The sequence below is a fragment of the Macrobrachium nipponense genome, chromosome 15 (assembly GCF_015104395.2).
Source record: "Macrobrachium nipponense isolate FS-2020 chromosome 15, ASM1510439v2, whole genome shotgun sequence".
In the NCBI taxonomy this organism is placed as follows: domain Eukaryota; kingdom Metazoa; phylum Arthropoda; class Malacostraca; order Decapoda; family Palaemonidae; genus Macrobrachium; species Macrobrachium nipponense.
In genome coordinates this window covers 87,477,514-87,480,669 of record NC_087208.1, presented here as the reverse complement: position 1 = coordinate 87,480,669, position 3,156 = coordinate 87,477,514, and the positions used below count along the sequence as shown (strand labels likewise).

At 30.1% G+C, this 3,156-nt stretch overlaps 1 protein-coding gene across 2 annotated transcripts in view; it reads left to right on the top strand.

Moving 5' to 3' along the window:
* The window catches only part of LOC135195092 (uncharacterized), a 16,855-nt gene extending 14,988 nt beyond the window's left edge, over nt 1-1,867 (top strand). For both annotated transcript variants that reach the window (XM_064221472.1, XM_064221471.1), the window contains exons 3-4: nt 1-56; nt 1,460-1,867. The exon at nt 1-56 is cut by the window's left edge and continues 123 nt beyond it. In XM_064221472.1, the coding sequence (XP_064077542.1) occupies nt 1-56; nt 1,460-1,693 (290 nt within the window). In that variant the 3' untranslated portion in view covers nt 1,694-1,867. The remainder of the gene's footprint in view (nt 57-1,459) is intronic.
* The last annotated feature ends 1,289 nt before the right edge of the window (nt 1,868-3,156 follow it).

Below are 3,156 nucleotides of genomic sequence, written 5' to 3'. Positions count from 1 at the left end.
ATTTGGCGTGGTTTGGGGATAAAGATCTGCCCCTATTCATGGTTTATTTGAATATGGTAAGATAACTGATAATAAACCGTAAACCATTCAGTATGAAACGGGGGTACGTAAAGCTAATAAGGACTCTCCGTCAATATAGCATTAAGCATCAAACTAAAAAGGTATACAACTTCGTTCAGGACTGTTAGTTTTGTGACTATAAAGTTTATTCGTTAATCTGGGCTATGTATAGTCTTTGAGCACAGGAGACAAGGAGAGAGTATCAAGGGCCAATCCAGGATGGAATTTAAGTTACTTGTTGACGTGCCTTCATTATATTTGGACTCCAACAGATTTCCTTTGAGGTGATCTTTGACCCTGCAGATTATCGAGGAATTATCCCAATTAATACCATGGCCTGTCTCAAGCCAATGATCCATAATGCCATTATACGTTAAGCCTCTTGATATAGCATATAAATGCTGGGAGCATCTCACCTTTAGATCTTTCGATGATTGCCATATATAAATTTTATTGTAATCTCTACAAGGAATACTGTATAGAGTATTGTCTGAATTTGACGGGCTATTTTTAATTCATTTATTTCTCAAAATATTATTATATTTATATACTAAGTTAATATCAATAGTTTTTAAAATGGGTATGTATGAATATGCACGTGCACACACATATCATACATATTATTTGTATGATCACTCTTAAGCACGATTTTTACTTATTATACAGCACGATATAAAAGTTTTCATAAGACATACCTCGAATTTTAAATAATTTATTATTATACGTACATGTTTCATTGTTTAAATGTTTTTAAATGCCAAACCAACTCAAAAATTATCAGGTAGGTGGGAATATTTTTGTAATTAATATCATATATCAGCATCAAGCAGATTTAACGTGTTTCGATTTTTTTTTTTTTTTTTTTTTTTGCTAACATAGTGTCTTTTTCCGCTTTTATGTTCGTGTCTCATACAGACTAGGGATATTTATAATTTATGCATATATTCCTAATCAAATCTATTTCACTAATGAAGTCAGGGCTACATATAAGCAATACTCATATGAACATGGCTGTGAAAAGAGATTTTTTTACTTTATTACTACCCCTAGAATAATTACAGTTTGTGCAAAAATCCACCAGTATTGTTTACTATGTTCAGTTTTGGTTTGGTCACAATAATAAAAGTAATAATATAAAACGATTATTGATCAAATATTTATACAGAGATTTCCCAACTTAACTTTTAAGTTTTTCATGCTATCTACTTGTTTACTTTGGAATATATTGTAAGAGAAATACTTATTAAAGTTCTGTGAAAATAATATAAGAAATTTACTGGGTAAATGCATCAAATTTCAAAGTCTTCCTGAATAAAACAAAAAATCGATATATATGACAATATGTGTCATGTCCCAAATAGGTTCATTGACTAAAAATAATTTTTTTTTATTTTTCCAGAATAGGCCATTTTATGACCATTGGATCGGTGGCAGGCGATATAATTCCACGACAGACTTTGAGTGGGTGAATGGCCAGAAACTTCCCGATACTTCCTCATCCCTGTGGGATTACACAGATAACGCAAACTGGAATTGCGTATCAATTTCTGTCCCGAAAGGTTATGCAATCAGTAACCATGACTGTCAGGCCAAAAGAGGTGTGGTCGACTGTTTTATATGTAGACTCACTTAGTCCACTTGACCAATGGTGTTTCCAGTAAAATGTCTTATATCATGATAAAATGATATTTTGAATTTTAGAGATAAATATATATTTTCTAATTGATGACTTTTAAGAAAAAAATTACTATGATAAGTTTTTTATTATTTCATCAGGGAAATGAAAACATCTCAGCGATGAAAATTGAAATGGCCATTTTCAGTCGGAGTAGTATCTATCTATGTATCTATTCTATGTATCTATCTGTCTATCTATCATCTATATATTATTATCTATATATATCTAATATAATATATATATTATATATATATATATATATATATATAATATATATATCCATATTACCGCGTGAATTCATATAGCATACATCGAGCTACAATGTCCTTTTAATATCTAATTCGCTCTACCTCGGAATTAATATATTTTCATATATGCTTAACCGAAGGGGAATTTTTTTTCTCGATAATAGATTTACCTGTACCTGGGCGCGAACGCAGGAAACATCAAATCCAGGCACATCAGTGAAGCTCTTCCACCCCACCACCGCTTATATATATATATATATATATATATATATATATATATATATATATATATGATATATATATATATATATATATTATATATAAGCGGTGGTGGGGTGGAAGAGCTTCACCCGACGTGCCTGGATTTGAATATTTCCTGCGTTCGCGCCCAGGTATATATATATATATATATATATATATATATTATATATATATATAGTATATCATATATATATATATATATAATATATATATTATTTATATATATATATAGGCAGGAGCAGGAACAAACATGGCTATGTATTATGATAAATTCCAGTGAGTTTCTTTGCCACGTCAAATGGCATTAATGTCTGAATATCAAAATATAATTATAATAAAGCAAATTTCTGCTCTTCAAAATACTTTGAGTTTTTCGATAGTAAAAAATCCCAATCTAATATTCGTACTTCGTCCTCACTATAGTATTAGCCTTACGTAATCATTCAAAACTTTATTTTAAGATTGAAAGCACTTTATATAAGTTATTAAATATTTGTGCTTATCATTTAAACTCTCCAGAACTCTAGGCATGCAATATAATTCCAATTTTCTTTTCCTTTGATAATTTGATTTTTACTTCTGTATTTCTGAACTAAGGACTATTTCAGGGAAGAAGTCTGATTCAGATCGCAAAGGGACTTGAAACGGGATTAACGAAATTTGCAGGAAGCCCACAATCCATTTAAAACGAATTTATAAACCCACAGCTTCCCTTTGTAGATACTCTGAAGATGAAGAGACGTGTAGATTTTAATTATTCACTCGATCGGGAATCATTTTCAGTTTCTGATTTTATCTATTTTTTTTTTTTTTACGTTTCATTATTTTCAGTTTTATTGTGTAGTGATTTCTTCATCGTGGCATTTAATTTTAAGTTTCTTGTTTAAGGGAAATCGTATCTGTTCTGTT